Genomic DNA, 17,820 nt, shown 5'->3' on the forward strand with positions numbered 1-17,820 from the left:
AAAGGTTATCATCGTTATTGTATAGACGTTACGTGTAAATTGAGCTGTCGCCTTTTAATAAAGCTGTTACCGAATCGAAAAGTTAATCTTAACTGATGCCTGCCACCAGGTTTCATATAGAAAGTAGTTTGACATTTTATTGATAACATTACTAGTTGGAACAATAATCTAGACTAGAGTACTTAGAACACGTTTGTGATCATGAAAATTCAAAGCAAATACATCACTGTGATAGCATATACTTAGGATCCCTTTGTCTTTTTCTATGCGCACCGTACTACTGCACTGCCTGGCAGAAATACTCAGTTCTGCAAGATGGATACCTTCTTCGTATTTTCGGGTCTGTCTCTTTGGGGGAATGAGGGTTTAGGACCGCAAACATTCTGCACAAAAAATCCGCAGTAGATTGGAAAGACCCACAAAGAGTTCATAAATTGGATTCTTTTATCACAATGCCGTTGGTCGACCAACGGTAAGATAACGCTGCTGCCATTGTGGCCTCACGCTTCCACGAAGTGTCTCTTCGAAGAGGAAGCCAATGCTTTTTTTTTGACAATTATGCTGAACACTTAAGAAATTTACACTGAAATATATTGTGTATATATATATATATATATATATATATATATACGTTAGAATCTAATTGGAGACAGATAAGAACACACCACAGTCAATATAGTAATAGCAATTTTTAAACTATTCAAGTAGACATTGATTACTGAACAGCAGATTTGTTAGCCAAGTTTTCTGTGTGGAGATTATGTAATGAATCGGTAATGTGCACGATAAAGTTTCTGTAACAGTGAGGTCGATAGAAACACAATTTGAAAACACATGACTAGAGAACTGTAAAAAAAAAAGCTGTGTGAAAGAATCCTAACAAAAGGATCCGAACAATTGAGTTGAAACCATAATTTGATGGGCTGTAACGTATTGAGCTTGGATGTCAAAAGCGCAAGTGCTTGAGTGGTAACCTTTTGTCCGCTGAGTAGCTCATAAACGACTAGGTTTCGAAGCTCTAAACGTGATAAAACCAAATAGTGAACTTTCTTATATATAAGAAAATAACGCGGGTAGATACGTAAATGTGGTTACTACACGCTCATGTGAACCGGTTAAGCAATTGGTAAGTTTATTTCTTATTATTTTGTATATTATAAGATTTTCTTTCTTTTTATTGTTATTAAGCTGCTATTGCTGCAAGTAGTTATATACAATGAAAAAAAAGTTCAAGATGGCTTGAATAAAAGTATCTGTTAAGATAATGACATATGTTCTTATCTCACTACTATTAATTAGTTAATTAAATTACTAGACCCCGTTTTGTTAGCAAGAGGCCCTACGCAGACCCTACTAAATATTAAAATGCAAAACTCATCGATTTTTTTCCCAGGAATCCGGAAGACACGGCGGTAAGAGGAAAATAGGAAATTATCGATCTGATTGCAAAACAAAATGGCAAAGACAACGATTCGTCAGCGGTACGATATCGATGCCCATATTTAGTCGCTCTGCCTGCCAATCTTTTTTGCTTTCAACCTTTACAAACCGAGACCTGCGCTGAATTTGGCTCGGCCAGTATGGTCCGCCTCTAATCAGATTTTCCTATATTTATTTACGTACACTTTCATTCGCTTTCTCGCATGACGACGACTACTAATGTAGGTAACGCCCGGATAATAATAATAAGAATGTAGTTAAGACGAAGGTGTTGTACAACGTAGGAATGAAAAATGTACGTTTCCAAATGATACCCCTATTTTCTATAAATGTCGTCGATGAAGGTCAAAAGCCCGTTAGCACGCTCCAGTGAACACTAAATAAAATTTACGCAACATGCCGAAAAACTTCTAGCTACGGCAACCGCTAAACTAATTGGGCACAAAACACAATCCTTTTCCATCTTTCCATAGTATTATTATTATTAGTCTAATTTCATAGTGTGAATATGGTTTGTATGTCATCAACACTGTATTGGATTCGCTCTTAGCACAAATACAACGAATCTTCGTTTTTTTGGGCAGTTGCGCGTGAAGCTCATCGTTTGAATCCACTACATTTTTCATCTCACTATCATCGTACACCGAAAAGCTACAAATATTAAATCACCACTGGGTTTCTTTCGACTGTTTCTGCTTGCTTACCTGCTTACTATGGGTGCTTAGCCTTTATTTGTTTACAACCGATTAGCGAAGTGTTTATTTGATGTGTCTCCAGTAACCCAAACAAATATTTTTCGTATTTATCTAAACATTTGTTACCATTGCATCATATTCGTTAGGCAGCATACTTCTTTTCTACTTCTGCTAAAATTTTCTCCCGCTGCTCAATAATGTCGTGTGCTACCATTTCCACCTCGTCGTTGTCTACTTCTGCCGCCTCCCTAGCTTCGTATATGAATTTCAATGCGTCAATAACCGTTCTTAGTTGAACTCTTCCGAGAAACGTACGTTTTAACATCTGGTCAGCTGAGCATGGTTTCTCCCTATCCTCCTCGCGACGTGCTGCGAACAACGAGTCCACCGACATATCACATAGCCACTCGACAACATCACGAACGTTTAGGGCGCGAAAAGGGTGCTGACTCAATGTAGTTTTCAAAAGTCGAGTGGGCGCGTAAAGCATCAGCTGTAGGACCGTGGCAGCGACTGCCGGGGTCGGCCGCCTCGATGGTTCGCGTTGAAGGCAAGCGGTAACGAGCACGCGGAGTTCGAGGGGCGCTTTATCCAGAACAGGTAGGTCACACTCCATATACGTTCGTGGATGCAGCATACCCTCGAAGAACGGATTTCGCTGACCGTAGACTTCGTAGATAAGAGTGGCAGCACTCCAAAGGTCGGCTTTCGAGTAGTCGATGAAGCTTAACAGGCCAGGTTTGGCCAACTGAACTTCAGGAGGCATTAGTGCTACATTGCCTCCCCTAAGGAAACCACGAACGGAAACACTCGAAATTAGCGACGTATGTAAAAAGGATATACCGAGTACAAAATGCTAGCACACACACGAACAACTCTATACCATCTAAGTGGACGTTATAATAGTGGCTTGTCGAAAAAATATTGGCCATCTTATATAGAGTTAAATCTAGCTTAAACAGCTTTCAAGTCGCATATTTTAAATAATAATAATATGGCCAGCCTTCGTGCCATTTGAAGGAAAGTCTTGGCCGTAGCAGACGTAACTAGTAAATTAAAAATAATAAGGCTCATTATGTTTTGTACAATTTTGTTACTACCAAAACTGTATTACCAGACTGTAAAAAAACAGCCTGAAAGTAGTTCTATTGCTTTCGCCATATCGATTCGATGTGAAAGATGCTCCTCATAATGATCTGCCGGTTGCGGAATCGATCAACGCCGATACATAAATAGCCATGATATTGCCAAAGAGCTAAACGTGCATAAACAAACAGTTCAACCACTGGGAAATCTATATGCCGAAGTACAAATTGTATAGAGAAAAAGTAAACAAAAGGTAAGCTTTGTTTAGGCGCCGTATATTCATCTGCGAAGCCCTACTCATACCTAAAGAAATCGAGCAATTTTTAAAGCGGTTGATCACAGTGAGTGATAAACAGTAGATCATCCGACAAAGATGTGGAGATAAAATGTGCTCCATAATTTGTGGTTCGCGCTAAAAAAAGTGATACTTTTTTGTCCGCTGAGATTGAGAAAGAACTGTGCATTATGGGTTGCTGCCACCTGGTAAAATGACTAATTCCTTTAATTAATAAAACACCTAACAAGATTTTTACTTGGAAAACTTGCCGGAACTAGTGTAGAAGTTTGTCTACCGTGACAATGCCAGACCACATACATACGATCTTGCACCGCCAAACTACCCTCTTTCGTTCACTGCAGAACTCCCTTAATGACGTAACTAACGTAAAAATTATTTGTCATATGTTTTCATCCAGAAACTGGAAATCACAAATTCTACAACGGTAATATGTTTCTACTAGAATAATAAGAGATCATTTAGTTTCCTAATATTATATAAAAAAAATATTTGCTTCATTTTTGGCCTTACAAGGCTTAACATTGTTTCGACCACCCAATATACGTAGATCCATTCTAGAAGACAACGTTGTCGTGAAGAGAACTATGGAGACTGCTTTACCTTGAAACCTGCCCGGATACGAACGATAGTTTGAGTGGTGAAATACAGTCAGCAGGAATGAGACAACAACCGAAATCGGAAAGCGCGATCCTCGGTTCAGTATAAGCAGTTTTCCCGGTTTTTCCTGGCAACTCCACAAGAATATTGTCTGATTTCATATCCCTATGAACTATACCATGAGATACGAGATGTGCAACCGCTGTAAACGGAACCATACAGATACAATGACGTCGTTAATTGGGTATAAGCTTAAATTGTTTATCTACATATCTTTCACACGATACTGTATACGAATACATTACTGGAAAGACCACTATGTAAAAGCAAACTATATATACGAGCGTTAAATATGAAATCATCCAATATGAGATGCCAGACCAAAAACTCCCCAACTTTTTCATAAAATAGTTTATTTCCAGCCGAAGCGTACAACATTGGCCGTGACCTTCCACCACTTCGATGGCTATATTTATTCCTTTGCTAAAGTATGGGGCACGATATCCTGTTAAGTCACGTATTGCTTGCGTAAAACATTTTTCCATTATAAAAAGCTGTCGAGATTTTGAGCATTGTAATTTATGAAGCTAATGTCAGGTGATACAGTGAGCGACACAGAGCCTCCAACGTACCTCGTGCATTTTTTCCAATGTCATTCTTACGATTTGACGTTGGGCGTTGTCGTGCAATAAATGCGGTTCAACTCTGTTCATTAATTTTGGTTGGCTTGATCTCCTACATTGACAGTATATTTCGGCCGTAACCAACTAATCAGTACTCACTTATTCTGGATAAAAAAACCGCACTAGACGAGCAAACAAACATCTAAGTTTATGCAGCTCTAAGTTCAGTTTACGGTAATGTCCTGCTAGCTTAGTAGCATTCACCCACTGATATGAGCGTCTGCCAATAAAGAACCATTGTACGTCACAAGTCACATGTCAATGCTAGAATGTGTCACACCTCGGTTTTTGCTTTGAACTCTCGCCAAAATGAAATGAGGCCGTGTCTGTTAATTTTCTCAGTTTATCAGACCGAAACAAATTGGTATAATATTTATAATTCCTGTTTTTTTTTTTAGGTCAATGACTCACGGTACAACATGTAATACGGAGTATACTACCCTCGAATAGCTGCGCGCAAAGCGAAAGCCGGACATGCTCTGGTCTGTTCGATCTTTCAATCGTCCCACTCCGCAAGTAGCTCCGTAGACTGCAGTGATACCTGGATATCGGTTAAATAACGAGGACATCCCATCAACAAGTGAATCTAGAAACGAACGTATAACGAATGCACCGACATGTCCTGCATAACATTGTTGCCATAATTATTATAGTATATAATATAATAATGATTTTGTGTGAACTCGGAAGTAGGTGTGCCTCGTGTTCTCACCTTTTCATAACAAGGAACATGGTAGCGTTGCGTCCAATACCGTGCTCGTGTAAACGAGGCGGTAGAGCAACTGGGTATAGTTGGGTAGCACCGCGTAACAAAGGAACACGGTCGACAAACGCCGCCTTTAACGCAAGAAAACATTAAGCAAAGGCTTTTCTTAGAATATTTACAAAAGCTGCCTAATTCCAGAACAAACAAAAAAAAAACTTGATCGTTCCGTTCCGGATCGAATTCCGTCATCGTTAACTTAATTCCCGTCACATCTCCGTTTGAAGCAAAACCTGCTTCTGAACGAAACACTATAGATGACCCTCCTGAGCTACTAAAACTATGGTCATACCTTTACATCGACAATGCAAGGATGGGGTGGTAAATTTGCCTCCCGACTGGCCAGGGGTGACTCATTCAGCGAATTCTGCTGTCCGAAAGACGCCGTTTGTAGGGGAGCACATTCGCGGCTAAGCGACTGCCAGATAGCTGCAGCGTTACTTTCAGCATCATAATTGAACATCATCTTCATGGCGAGATTGTAAACGCCTAGAGGGCCTGATGGCACATCCTAAAGTAAAGGAAATTTAACATAGTAGGTAGTATCTATCATGGTAGTACACTATCAACACAAGAAACATACGCCCTGTTATATAGACTAAAATCCGACCTCAATTAGGTTAAAATAAAAATTTTCGAAGCGAGACCTTATTTGGAACATCTTATTAGGATCTCACTCTTATCTTAGACCAGCACCTACTTACGAGATATGTGACTAAAGTGAATAGAAATAAGTAAAAGAAGTATTTTTTTTCCCTCTCAGGGTAGTAAATTTTGCTTACTGTCTAGTTTTTATATCATCTGGTTATTAACCTGTTCGAAAGTGTTGATACTTCCGGCTGGAGCCTCCAGCTCTGCTGCGTACTTTCTGGGAGGCGATGAAGACAAAGGTGAGGATTTAGAATCGTCGGCGTCTAACTGTTCCTGAATTAAACATAGAAAACACGTTTTCACGAGTTTACAATTAAAGGAAGTAACGTTTCTCTGTAATTATCAAGTATTTTTATCTAAGGTTCATTGACTAGTTACACTGCTAGGTTCTTGCATTGTTTTTATTTACAATAGCACTATAGCAAGTTACGTATGTTTTAAACTGACATCATGGGAAAGTGACAGAATAGAATGAAGCAGAAAACGGAAAGTGCCGCTGTAGATATACCAACGTTTAGTTGTAGTAAACCTCGATGTCAAGGACAGTTAGAAATTACTACCTTTTGAGATTCGCTCTGGACTTCGGTATGTTACGTCGCGCCATAAGTACTCCCATATCCAAAACTAGCATCAATCAAAACAGGTCATTGTTATAGTTTTTTTTACAAGTTCCAATATTGCTTCAACCTCTACCGTTACATATAGCCCCAACACAGTGATAAAACCTGCCTTTCATTAAAACTGACTATGGAATAATCTGATTAACTTACTTCCTCAATGGTAGGAATGCGTTGAAAGTCGCTAGAAGCTGATGACCTCTCGTCCGATTCTTGCTCCTCTCGTAATTTTGCAGAATAAACAACAGCATTACATCCTTTCGCAATTGGACTACCCAGCTTGAAATTTGAGAGATTTACCTGAAAATACACAAAATATGGTATATGGCTGTAGTCATTACAGCGGGAAATGCATTAAGGTAAGAAGGTGATGGTTGTTTTCGTTCACTGCTCTCTTTTGAATTTTTTGCTGTAGAAGTATTACATATTGCAAGGAAGCTCTGCGAGGCTGTTATCATCGTCATGCTTGGATTACAAAATTTGCGTTGAACTCAAAAATCAATTAAAAAAAAAAAGTATGTCAATGAAATTTATTTGCGACAAACTTCTTTCCAGGGCTAGAATGATTTGGAAGCAAAAACTGTTGCGCGTACGGTGACGGCTATACAGCTGAAATGGGGTAGCAGTGCCTCAAGACAGTCCCGAAAGTCCGAAGTCGGTTGTTGACAGTTCTAGTGTATTCTCTAGAGCGTAATTCCATTTTTGATTTAACGAGTTTCAGCTGCAAAAGTTTCGTTGTACATTCCAAACCTATCGCAGATTGTTTCGGTTATAACACGAATACGAGACGTCGAAAATGTTGTTTTCCACCCCAATCTTCGGGAAGCTTTTTTTTCTTCGAAAAGTGTCTCTAAATATGATTTACTTTTTTATTAATATGATTACTTTGAGGTATGAAACGTGCAAAATGGATACACAAAATTACACAAAAAAATACACAAGTGTTAAGGTCATCCGTACGTTTGACCACAGCCTTTACTGATAGCAAATGTGGCGGACTTACTGGTCTATCTGCTGGGACCGGCAAAATTTGGCGGTTGAAGATGTCAAAATTGATCTTGTCGAAAATTCTCTGTAAAGAATAAATCCAGCAAGGATTCGCCGATTATTTGATTATTCAGTTATTATTATTTAGGAAAAAAAAGTTACATGATACGTAGTACTCTCATAGGTGTACCATCGCCATATTGCCACCATGCTATAATTGTATGCGTTCTTGTTTGCCGTCAGTAAAATATATTTACGTGTATACCTATTTCAGTGATATATGTTGTACTGAGTATTCAGACCGAGATCGGGCACGTACCCTAATCTCAACACAGACTCCCTCGAGTTCTTCATCGGGCGTTATCACGGTCGGCTTATCTACTAGACAAACACCAGCGAATCCAAGTAACGGCACGCACTGACGCAGAGCTAACACTCGTTGCACAGATTGCCGGCTCAAGGTTGCCGCCTAGCAAATTCCACAAAGACAAATAAAACATTCAACATACAAATCCTAGATTCGGTGGCATGTCTGAAAAATTATACTGTAAGCATCACGTGAGTCAATAAATTTTCCTTACAAAACAGTAAAGCAAAAAATATAAATGCCGTTGAATTTTGCTAACAATATACGTTGTTTGCTATATGTCGCAAGCCTGCCTCATCTTAAAAGGCCCCGTTTCGATTCCGAATCAATATCGCCATGATATCACACTCCAGCAAAAAGTAAACTTCGTAAAAGGTCAATTCGTTCCTTGTTAATGTCTACATACCGTAGTGTCGCGATATCCGTAACGACGTGCAATATGAGCTACGATTGACTCGTTAAGAACCTTTGCGTCTGTTGCAGAAGTTTCACCACTCGTTCCGGCACCGTGCAAGACGCTGCCAGATCCCCCGCTGCCACCGCCGCTAGGACCTTTAGGTCCTTCCCTTCCCCCTCGGACCTTCCCCACATTTGCGATGAAACTGCGCCGGGTGTTCGAAGTCTCGCCACTCCCAAAATTCCAACTGTAAGCAACAAACACAAATCTATTTTAGTTTAACAAGGTAGCAACAGGGGGTGGGAGGCAATCAAAAAAAGGATGCCAATCATTAAATCGTCAAATTTTCAAAATTTCCACCTAACCTCGTTATTTTGCTCCAAACTAGGGGCGTCGATTATAAATACTGACTCTAGACACCAACGATGTAGTAACCTCATACTTTTAGCTTAGTAACTATTTGTGAATTTGCAACGCTTAAAATTAGTTTTTCTGTGGCTAGACAAGATAGTATGACATATCGCACAGACATTTGGAGTAGCACACGAGTCAATAACACGGATGAAAATTGAAAAATGAATAGAAAATTACTTTTAATTTATTTAAAACAACGAGAAAAGGCTATTCGTAATAATATCTTCCAGGCTGGGTTTAATAGTCCAAGGTTCACAGGGCGACAAAGGCATTTATGAAGGCAACATAACCGGTTGCAATGTCCTGAATTGATATTATTTATAAAGGTAATGTCGCACATTCTACTGACAAGGCAAACTTGCCTGTGCATGGTAGCCATAATTTCTGCTTGATATTCATGCTTCATTAGCAGACAGACCACTCTTCTACTACCTACTCGAGTGGTACGAAGCTTTCGGAGTGGTCGGAAGCTTACAATCAATGTAGTAAAATGAAAATAAGGCAATTTAATATTGTACACGCCACGTGTAGCCGAACAAGACATCGGCGATTAAACATATATCACGCCAAGGATATCTAGACGGCTGTATGTTTAATCGTTACAACGGTATTGTAAAATGAGAAAAAACACGGTGCTTTTTTGAAGTGGCATGTTTATGTTCAAACGAGACATGTTTTGCTATTTAAAGGCGGCTGTCTGCGGACACAAAAGCCAAATCTCGTGCAGACCTATAGCACTATGACAAATGTATGTGATTCCTAGTGATAAAAATAAGAAACGTTTTGCTGATATTTTCAAAGTACCACTTGACTGTATTTCGCTTTATACGTTACTTAACATTACTTTTCAATTACCCTATACATTACAACAAGTGTCTTAATTATTAAATATTTGAGCTATAACTTGCCTCCCCCTAGTAATGTTGAGTTAGCAATAATGTACCGCGTAGTGTTCCTTTCTTTAATGATCTTCCGTATCGTCGTTCAACTTATTCTTATTTAATCAAAGTGGAGACATGTGAAATAATCTTCGGTATATGTTTGAAAACCTTCTATAGATTGAATTTACGTAAAATTAAAACTATATCTTTTTGTTAGGTGTTATTACACATGAAATTATATTAAGTAAAAAAAAATAAGTAAAAACTCACTTTGTGAGTTCATTTATTTTTAATAGATTTTTTTTAAATATGACAAAACTCCCTTAAACGTACCGTGATAATAGCTTTAGTAAATAACCTCTAATGAAGTAAGCTTGATCAGCGCAGGTAGGGGGCCGTAAACAAGTAGACGTCGTTTGCGCCCTTAGCCGTAAGGCGTCACACAACCACCGGGCTTCAAATTTAATCCAACTGAATGGTCGCATCCTCAACGAAGATCAATGCCCCCCTTACACGACATCACCTCTGGTCCTTTGCTGAAAATCAGCCAGTAAATGGTTGACAGCTTCAAACAGTTAGTCGAAATTCAATCGGAAACTAGCTTCTGATACGTACAATCTATTACACATTTATGCGCTAGGCTATGGGGCGTAGATGGGCGTTTTTGTGTAATATATATTGCCTACGTATTACTAGATGAATATGCAATAGAGAGAAAAAAATAATTCGTACTGTGGCGTGGGCGCTGTACTGAAAGAAGCCAGTAGTATATACTGTTCGCAAACCACGATAAAAGTGTATTTAGTATTAAAATTGCACAGAACCTTATTTAGAACCTCAACAAACAGAATTTCAAAAAATTTTACGCTGTAGACGCACGGTTATATTATGGGGTAGGTCCCTCGAATTCTTACTTCATCCCGTTCATTACTACGTTAGATTATCATCTACCAGGCCATACAACCGGCCCTTTGCAACAAAAGTATACTAAAAACAACAAGACGAGTCATTTTATAATTAACGCAAAAGCTACCAAATCGATTGAAAAATCGAACAACGAAAAAAGAAATACATCTATAGGTATATATATATATATATATATGATATAAAAAACGATCGTGGGATGGAAGAACTTCCGCAGCACCTGCTCTTGCCGACAAGTCTTTTCCAACTAAATAATACAACCGAGTTGACTGAAATATCATGCCATAGTTTTGAGATCAATAAATAGTCATACTTTTCGTTTGCCCCGCTGCGTACGTGCCACTTGTTCAGTATTTAAAATATATGAGTACCGGACTACGCTTACGCATACAGGAAACGCAGTTTCTCTCGGGTTCATATATAGCTTTCAAGGTTAGGCCAAATCAACCATTTGATTCAATAGCCCGCTAAGCATGTGGAAAATTACTGATTATATATCATGGATTTGACACAGCTGAACCGTTATACTTCAATATAACATTATGCACAATTGTTATTGGCAACGTAGTAACCCACAAATATAGATAGTTGTTACGATATGTTCGCCTGATTTATCTACTTAATCATAATAATAACTACCATTATTTGAACTAGGGGTACTCATGGGAGGCCGAGAGGTTCAAGACGGCGTGAGAACCTCGTTGGCAAATATAAAAAAGTTCAAATGCCAGATGGCTGCGTGTTCATATCAATGCGGTGTCGTGACTACACGTTTGTCAATATAATTAGTATTATAACCACAAGCAACTATAGTTGCCGTAAAAAAGTTGATAGACTCGAGCGATTATTGGATTCTATCGAACGCGATTGTTGTGTGTACGGCTAATTTCATTATATGGTCGTTTTGTGTACATACAAGTATACCGATACATATAAGGATGCAGATTGTGAAATAATAAACATAAACAGAATGCGTACTAAACAACATAAACAGAACATACATTCAATGACGATTCAAAATTTTCGGTTATTTACGATAGGGTATGGGGATACTGGGATTATTAATCAGCAATTCAGCATATGACTATCAGCAGAATCCGTAGCCTATGGCTGTCAAGATGGACAAGTAGTCTGTGTTAAACCTTCCGGTAGTTCCAGTCAGCAAAAAGTCCTCCGAGAAACTATTATTAGTTTCTCATTTGTAGTTTCAATTATTAGTTTCTATAGTAATAACTTCTTTTTTCGCAAATTGTTTGTTTTCTATTAATGCTGGCGTATTGTGAGTCAGTTAAACGAGTGCCTATATCACCAAGAGCTCTAACGCCATAAGCGTTTGTGGCGATAACAGATGCGCAACAGAAAACATGTTCAACGATTTCTGCAATTCTAGCTCCGTATAGCGCCTAACATTTCGCAGACGTACCCCGACTGTTCGAAGTCAACGACGTCTACATGTACAGAAATCAAACTGTAGGTACGTTTAAACTACTTAACTAATGCATTGCGTCTTTACGACACCTCTACGGAATCTCTGAGGAACGGCAAAATCAAACCAATAAAAATGACGCCACCGTTCAGTTCAGAAGACGTTTGCACTGGCAGGGCATTCTAGGTAAGCCTTTTGTACACAGCATATGTGCAGGATACTTTTTCTTGTTGTCGCCTGAACTTGAAGACCACACGCAACTGAGTGATTGATACTATACGACTCTACGTGTAAACGCAACAAGCAGTGTCTCTCACGTACAATTCATTCACGGTATCTCAAAAAGATGAGAACGATCAGAACCCGTAGAGGGTAACAGAAAGAACACCACTTCACACTGAGATGTTGTCAATCGGAATTTGCCATTATAGGTTGCTACAGAGACACACAGACAAACTAGCACAATGTTCTTACGACTGCTGTCTCACACTGGGTATGAACAACACTCACAGCCAACTAGTAGAAATACTTACTTACTGAAGCTATGGTTGTTAGCCGAGGCTCAACGTTAATCAAGATGATATGGTCAAATGTATGGAAGCATCGCGAGCCGCTTAAGGCTGCTTCATTGCGGGCGATGTGCTGTTAGCAATACGACATCACCAAAGCAATTGAGTTTAATGGCGTTTTTTTGGACTTACGATTGTTACGCAATTCATTTACCTGCGTATGGTGGAGTGGATTTCGGCGATTTAGGGGCCTAAGGACAACAAAGCAGGTTTCGGAAAATGTGTAACTGTACTTAACGATTTTCAGCTGAAGTTAGAAGCAATCTGAAACTCCAACTATGACTGAATACGGACGAAATTTCATAGAAAACATGATAATCCAAAAACTATGTTACGTACAGCTTTACTATAAAGGTCATTACTTTACTATAAAAGCTATCAGCACAATAATCCCGAAAGATGAAGAGTTCTGCTAGTTTTGGGGTGCCCTGCTACATAATACAATGTTTGTCCATTACGTCGCGTTAGTTAGACTGAAAATGGGTTGATATTGGTGAACGATGAAGAACTGCTTGAAGAATATTGGTGAACGCAGCAGATACCTACTAGAAGTCAGTGTTCCGAATAATTTCACGTAACAGCTGACTAAGCCTTTTGTATTTTGGGCGTTACCATTTAATTTTCACCCGTTAAAATAAAATAATCACTGACTTAGCCAGTATGTGAATAAATGAAAGTCTGAAAGAGATTCGTCATAGATACTCCTCATTGACCAACGTCTTCCTCTACTGCCTTCGTTTGTTTTGATTCAAGCAGATTCAAAATGTCACGGTGCCTATGTACGCAAACACTGGTGTCGTCTGCGCGACAAAACCTATATTGATGTAAATAAACATTTATCCTCTCTGTTTCTACCCCACAAGTGTCTCCCTATGTGATACTGTTAGTGCGGGCAGTCGGTAAAACTTACGGAAAAGGAACTCTCGCAAATAGTGTGGGCTTCTGTTTGGCTCCTGTACCTCCATCATTACTCTACAGTAGCACTCACTTCTTCTACGAAATAGTCTATGAGTGTGCATTGTGCGTATCTGTCGGTCCGTCCGACAAATTTTCCGCGAGTACATTATAGCAACGCCTAAACGCCAGTCGTAAGGAAAAAAAGTTGGCGTGATAAAAAAAAAAAAAAGTTTCGATATGGTGAGTTTACTTCCATTCGAGTAGAGCACCATTAGTTTATAGCGCGTAGCTAGGCCGAGCAAAATTTTCGTTCGAATGATACCTGCTGACTAACAAATGGTAACTGACCGATGACAAACGATTTCCCGTTTGTCGGTTATGCCACCTTGTGCAAAATAATCAGTTTTTTTCTATAGATAACCATATGGACAACTGATAAGGCGATCTGGCGCAGAGCGTATGAAGCTGTTATGTAACGCTATATTGGATATATCTATGTAAGGAAACATGGCTAAGAATGGGCAGATGAATAGGTGGTATCAGAATCGTATATAGACTCTAGCCTATGGACAGCTGACGGGACAAAGGAAAATTCAATGTAAACAATAAACACGGAGACCGCCCAGCAGAAGTATTTGAGATTTCGGACGAAGCATATGAAATATTGCGCTATATTTAAACAGATGTTTCCCGCATAAGGCCTTTCGTTTACACCACATGCTAGTTCGCAGCTCTATATATACGCACAATTAAAACTATATGACTATTGCTACAGATTTCTTTATCCCAATATAGTTAAGCTTGATTACGGTTATTATGAGTATTTTTGCGATTAGTTTGCAAACCAAGTTGCGTAAGCCTGGTTCTTAACAGCTCTGCTCATGTGGAAATAGTGACACGTTCCAACATCAGTATCGTGTTCAGCTGGAACAAATGGCTACTTAATTATTTGTTTGAATATATTTATCTGTTTGTCAGAATTAAACCGTTTCGTGCACGTTTTTGGCACACGGTTTAAAAAAATGTTATAAAATGAGAAAAACATATATATATATATATATAAATTGTAAAGATAAATGGTCGTGATATAAGCTAAAGCTTAATGTTTTCAGGAAAGCTTCTCATACGCTAATCTGAGCCCTAAAAGCCACCATAAGTACGTTGAGATATCTTATCTACAATAGATAGGGTTGGTTACATCTAAGTCTGGCTAACATCTGTTACATCTAAGGCGGCTCTGTTTCTTACTTTTCAGGCGTGCCCCATCAAAGATATCGCGCTTCCGAAGGATGCGCCTCGTGAACTCCTCATAGAGAAACATACTAAATATATCATCGAATTCGCCAATAAGAAGGATTCATACGTGAGTGTTAGTTTCCATGTTACGTTCTAACGTGGTTGTAACCAGCTCCATCCACTGATTGCTCTCGAAAGTAGCAATGTGTTAATAATACAACATTAAAATCGATGTTTCTACAAAAAAAATTAGCTTTATAGTGTTGTTAAGACTTCTAACACTGGTCTGGTTGAACGCAGTTCGGATCAGTTTGCTTAGTTCAGCTTCTGTCGTTGATTAGCCACACTACAATTTAAAGTCATAGTTTTTTCAACGTAGATACGTATGATGTTTATGTCGATTTGTCTGAATGCACAGGAGTACGCAATTACGGAACACCTTCGCATGAGTGGCATCTATTGGTCGATGACTGCCGTTGATTTGATGGGTGCTCTGGCGGAGTTCGATCGGAACGACCTTATTTCCTTTGTCAAAGGCTGTCAGCATTCTTGTGGAGGCAAGAACATTTGCGTATACCTAAAGTCAGCTCCTAATCTAAGCTTTGTTTCTTTAATTTCAGATAACATTTACTAAGTGGCTAATAAGTTTGCACCTGCGCAAAATTGTGATGCTCGATGTTCTACCCTGTTTTAATGGTTTGTAAGATTTGTGATATACAACTTGATGAATGACCGTAGTGCAAATGAACTGTCTATCTAATATCAGTTATAACCTGTACTTAACTATCATTGTAGGGTTCTCAGCAGCGCCCCGGCATGATCCCCACATATTGTATACACTATCAGCAGTACAGATTCTTGTGACGTTAGACGCCTTATCTGAGATCAACGTGGATGCAACTGTTGACTACGTGGTTTCTTTGCATCAGAAAGACGGATCCTTCTTTGGGGACAAATGGGGTGAAACGGATACTCGATTCTCGTTCTGTGCCGTCGCCACACTTGCTTTACTTGTAAGTTGTTATGTTGCAAAAATTGATTCTGCGACGGAAATTGCAATTTAATATCATACGACTTACTTTTTAGGGCAAGGCTCTGGACATGAAAGATTGAGAATTCTTGTCTTGAAGCCTGAAGGACTAGCGAAGCGGCACCTAAAAGCATATCCAAAGTTGGTCAGTAGCAGCACTAATTTTGTAAAATTTAATTTACCACAATGGTAATAGTAACCTTAATATTACCTTCTACCTCTGCAAATAAGACTTGCAAAAAATATATATAATTACGGACAGCATTCGAAAACGTGACTGAATGTTCTTGAAAGGATTACTTCCCAATTTTGCTACCAGAACACAAGTTCTTCGAACACATCTTCGTCGAGAATGTGAAGACAAGCTGCAAATTGAATAACATTATAACTCCATCCGCTAACTTGCACCAGATCACTAAACAAGTTCACCTTCAACACGATGCTTTGTTGCTTACTAATTAAAGGACAAAAAAATTTTTACCTCAAAGTGTTCACCCTATTTGTATTACGATAATTCTTGTATTGCTCTCAAGTTTAAACTAGAGACCAGAAATATGATTTGCTAACAGAGTGCACACTAAGCTTTTATAAAAAGTTTAGTTTCGTTACGATAAGGTCAGAGAAAATAGTATCCTCACGGAGATAATCGAGCTACGTACACGTCTTCGTTATCTATTCGTGTAGAAACGGTTAGATTCTATCGACACCTGCTCCGTTGCGAACCACGTCATGGCGTGTATGAACTTCGACGGAGGTTTTGGTTGTAGGCCACATTCAGAGACCCACGCCGGTCAAATCTACTGTTGCCTGGGAACGTTATCTGTGATAGGACAACTGTCAAGGCACGTTGGTCCACATGCGGACCAGCTCGCGTGGTGGCTTGCTGAAAGGCAACTACCGAGCGGAGGCCTAAATGGTAAGCGGTTTTTGAGATATCTCCAAAGCTATCTTTAAAAAAGCCCTTTAAAAATCCAAAATAATAATAGTTTAAAATAATCGCTAGCTGTCCGCTTAATTGTACGATACACATGGTCTTTTTGACGCTTTTGGGAGCAATTTGTCTAGCGAGATACGTCTCCTCTCGGTAATTGATTTCCTGAATCTCTATTTCACGAAACAAATACGAAGTAATCTTTATCATGGCAATATTTAATACAATATTAGTGTGATTTTTTCGTCAGGTCGTCCTGAAAAGCTGCCAGACGTTTGTTATTCCTGGTGGGTTCTAGCAAGTTTAGCGATGCTAAGGCGTTTGCATTGGATCGACAAGGAAAATCTGGTACAATTTATCCTAGCAACACAGGTACGTCTACAGCTACTGATCATCGCCGGGTATCTGACCATCTCCTACAGTACTAACTGGAGTACTTCTCGAATTTTGATCAATTGATTTTGATTGAAGTTGACTTCTTTCATACTCAATGACATTTTCGAGATTCGCGCCCAGCCTTAGATGAACGCAATATAACTACCCAGCTGAATTGATCCTAAATTGCTTTTTGTATATAGGACGAACAGGACGGCGGATTCGCAGACAGGCCCGGCGATGAGGTCGACCCGTTCCATACGCTTTTCGGCCTTGCTGGCCTGGCTTTACTAGGAGAAAATCGGTTGCGCAAGCTCAATCCAGTTTTCTGCATGTGCCAAGATGTCATTGATCGGCTAGGACTTAAGCCGCAGCTTCTCGACTCTTGAAAATCTTATTGTTCCTTATAGTTTGCATATATTGATGTATAGTGGATATGGTGAAAGATCGAAAGGATGAACCGGTCAAATGGAGAATCCTATGCGGCCATATGTGTCTCTATATGAATAAAGACACCAAAAGCATTAAAAGTAATAAACACTTACGATTTAGGGCA

At 39.2% G+C, this 17,820-nt stretch overlaps 2 protein-coding genes across 7 annotated transcripts; one reads left to right on the forward strand and one right to left on the reverse strand.

Annotated features, from left to right (window-relative positions):
• Window positions 1–1,107: 1,107 nt before the first annotated feature.
• Window positions 1,108–13,273, reverse strand: Pink1 (PTEN-induced putative kinase 1). Of its 5 annotated transcripts, none has more exons than XM_022805612.2 (12): window positions 12,950–13,273; window positions 10,210–10,412; window positions 8,591–8,828; window positions 8,137–8,286; window positions 7,834–7,902; window positions 6,984–7,130; window positions 6,376–6,486; window positions 5,855–6,073; window positions 5,512–5,636; window positions 5,240–5,340; window positions 4,120–4,318; window positions 1,108–2,920 (listed from the first exon to the last, which is right to left on the reverse strand). In XM_022805612.2, the coding sequence occupies exons 2-12, from the start codon at window positions 10,359–10,361 to the stop codon at window positions 2,278–2,280; spliced, it is 2,154 nt and encodes a 717-aa protein (XP_022661347.1). In that variant the 5' UTR covers window positions 10,362–10,412; window positions 12,950–13,273; the 3' UTR covers window positions 1,108–2,277. The 5 variants fall into 5 exon arrangements, with proteins under 5 accessions (XP_022661347.1, XP_022661346.1, XP_022661345.1 ...); XM_022805611.2 differs by lacking the exon at window positions 12,950–13,273 and adding an exon at window positions 12,764–12,887; XM_022805610.2 differs by lacking the exon at window positions 12,950–13,273 and adding an exon at window positions 12,760–12,887.
• On the forward strand, window positions 12,372–17,820 carry RabGGTb (geranylgeranyl transferase type-2 subunit beta). 2 transcript variants are annotated; one of them, XM_086986195.1, is made up of 7 exons: window positions 12,372–12,412; window positions 14,948–15,055; window positions 15,347–15,485; window positions 15,724–15,941; window positions 16,643–16,874; window positions 17,140–17,261; window positions 17,468–17,820. In XM_086986195.1, exons 3-7 carry the CDS (start codon window positions 15,374–15,376, stop codon window positions 17,651–17,653), a joined length of 870 nt encoding a protein of 289 aa, XP_086842321.1. In that variant the 5' UTR covers window positions 12,372–12,412; window positions 14,948–15,055; window positions 15,347–15,373; the 3' UTR covers window positions 17,654–17,820. The 2 variants fall into 2 exon arrangements, with proteins under 2 accessions (XP_086842321.1, XP_022661352.1); XM_022805617.2 differs by lacking the exon at window positions 12,372–12,412 and adding an exon at window positions 13,614–13,932.

The sequence above is a fragment of the Varroa destructor genome, unplaced genomic scaffold, assembly GCF_002443255.2.
Source record: "Varroa destructor unplaced genomic scaffold, Vdes_3.0 BEIS01000004.1, whole genome shotgun sequence".
NCBI lineage: Eukaryota > Metazoa > Arthropoda > Arachnida > Mesostigmata > Varroidae > Varroa > Varroa destructor.

Bases quoted from the DNA above. Each gene is read 5' to 3' on its own strand.
- Pink1 (XM_022805612.2), bottom strand. From the start codon at position 10,361: ATGCGACCATTCAGTTGGATTAAATTTGAAGCCCGGTGGTTGTGTGAC. The intron at 8,829-10,209 runs GTACGTTTAAGG...TGTTGCTTACAG, and splicing joins TTACTAAAGCTATTATCACG to TTGGAATTTTGGGAGTGGCG. The intron at 4,319-5,239 runs GTAGTATACTCC...TTCCGTTTACAG, and splicing joins TTGCGCGCAGCTATTCGAGG to CGGTTGCACATCTCGTATCT.
- RabGGTb (XM_022805617.2), top strand. The intron at 15,056-15,346 runs GTGAGTGTTAGT...CTGAATGCACAG, and splicing joins CCAATAAGAAGGATTCATAC to GAGTACGCAATTACGGAACA. The intron at 15,486-15,723 runs GCAAGAACATTT...CTATCATTGTAG, and splicing joins CTGTCAGCATTCTTGTGGAG to GGTTCTCAGCAGCGCCCCGG.